This window comes from Penaeus monodon, chromosome 15 (genome assembly GCF_015228065.2).
Source record: "Penaeus monodon isolate SGIC_2016 chromosome 15, NSTDA_Pmon_1, whole genome shotgun sequence".
In the NCBI taxonomy this organism is placed as follows: Eukaryota; Metazoa; Arthropoda; class Malacostraca; order Decapoda; family Penaeidae; genus Penaeus; species Penaeus monodon.
Window position 1 is genome coordinate 47,063,315 of NC_051400.1, and position 281 is coordinate 47,063,595.

The 281-nt window shown below is 57.3% G+C and overlaps 1 protein-coding gene across 1 annotated transcript in view; it reads right to left on the reverse strand.

The window, feature by feature from the left end:
* Window positions 1-281, reverse strand: part of LOC119582057 (legumain-like) — a 7,170-nt gene that overhangs the window by 829 nt on the left and 6,060 nt on the right. Inside the window, exon 8 of the mRNA XM_037930298.1 lies at window positions 99-215. Within this exon, the coding sequence (XP_037786226.1) occupies window positions 99-215 (117 nt within the window). The remainder of the gene's footprint in view (window positions 1-98; window positions 216-281) is intronic.

The window sequence follows — 281 nt, forward strand, 5'->3', positions numbered from 1 at the left end:
ACCTATTTTTTGTCTGCAACTACCCAGTTCAGGCGGCGATCAACATAGAAAAAAAAATAAAATATCAAAAGTTTAGTGACGCCGGACGTCCAGCTCACCATGCGCAGGTGCCGGAGCTCCTCCTTGAGGGCGTCCACCTCGGCGACCTCCTTAGCCCTCCGGATGCGGGACTTGAGGATCGCCACCGGGACGTCAGGGCTGGCCACGGCGCTCTCCTGCGGCAGAGGGCGATCGTGAGGGCGGAAACAACATGCTTGGGAGAGTTTGAGCTCGTTTCTGGC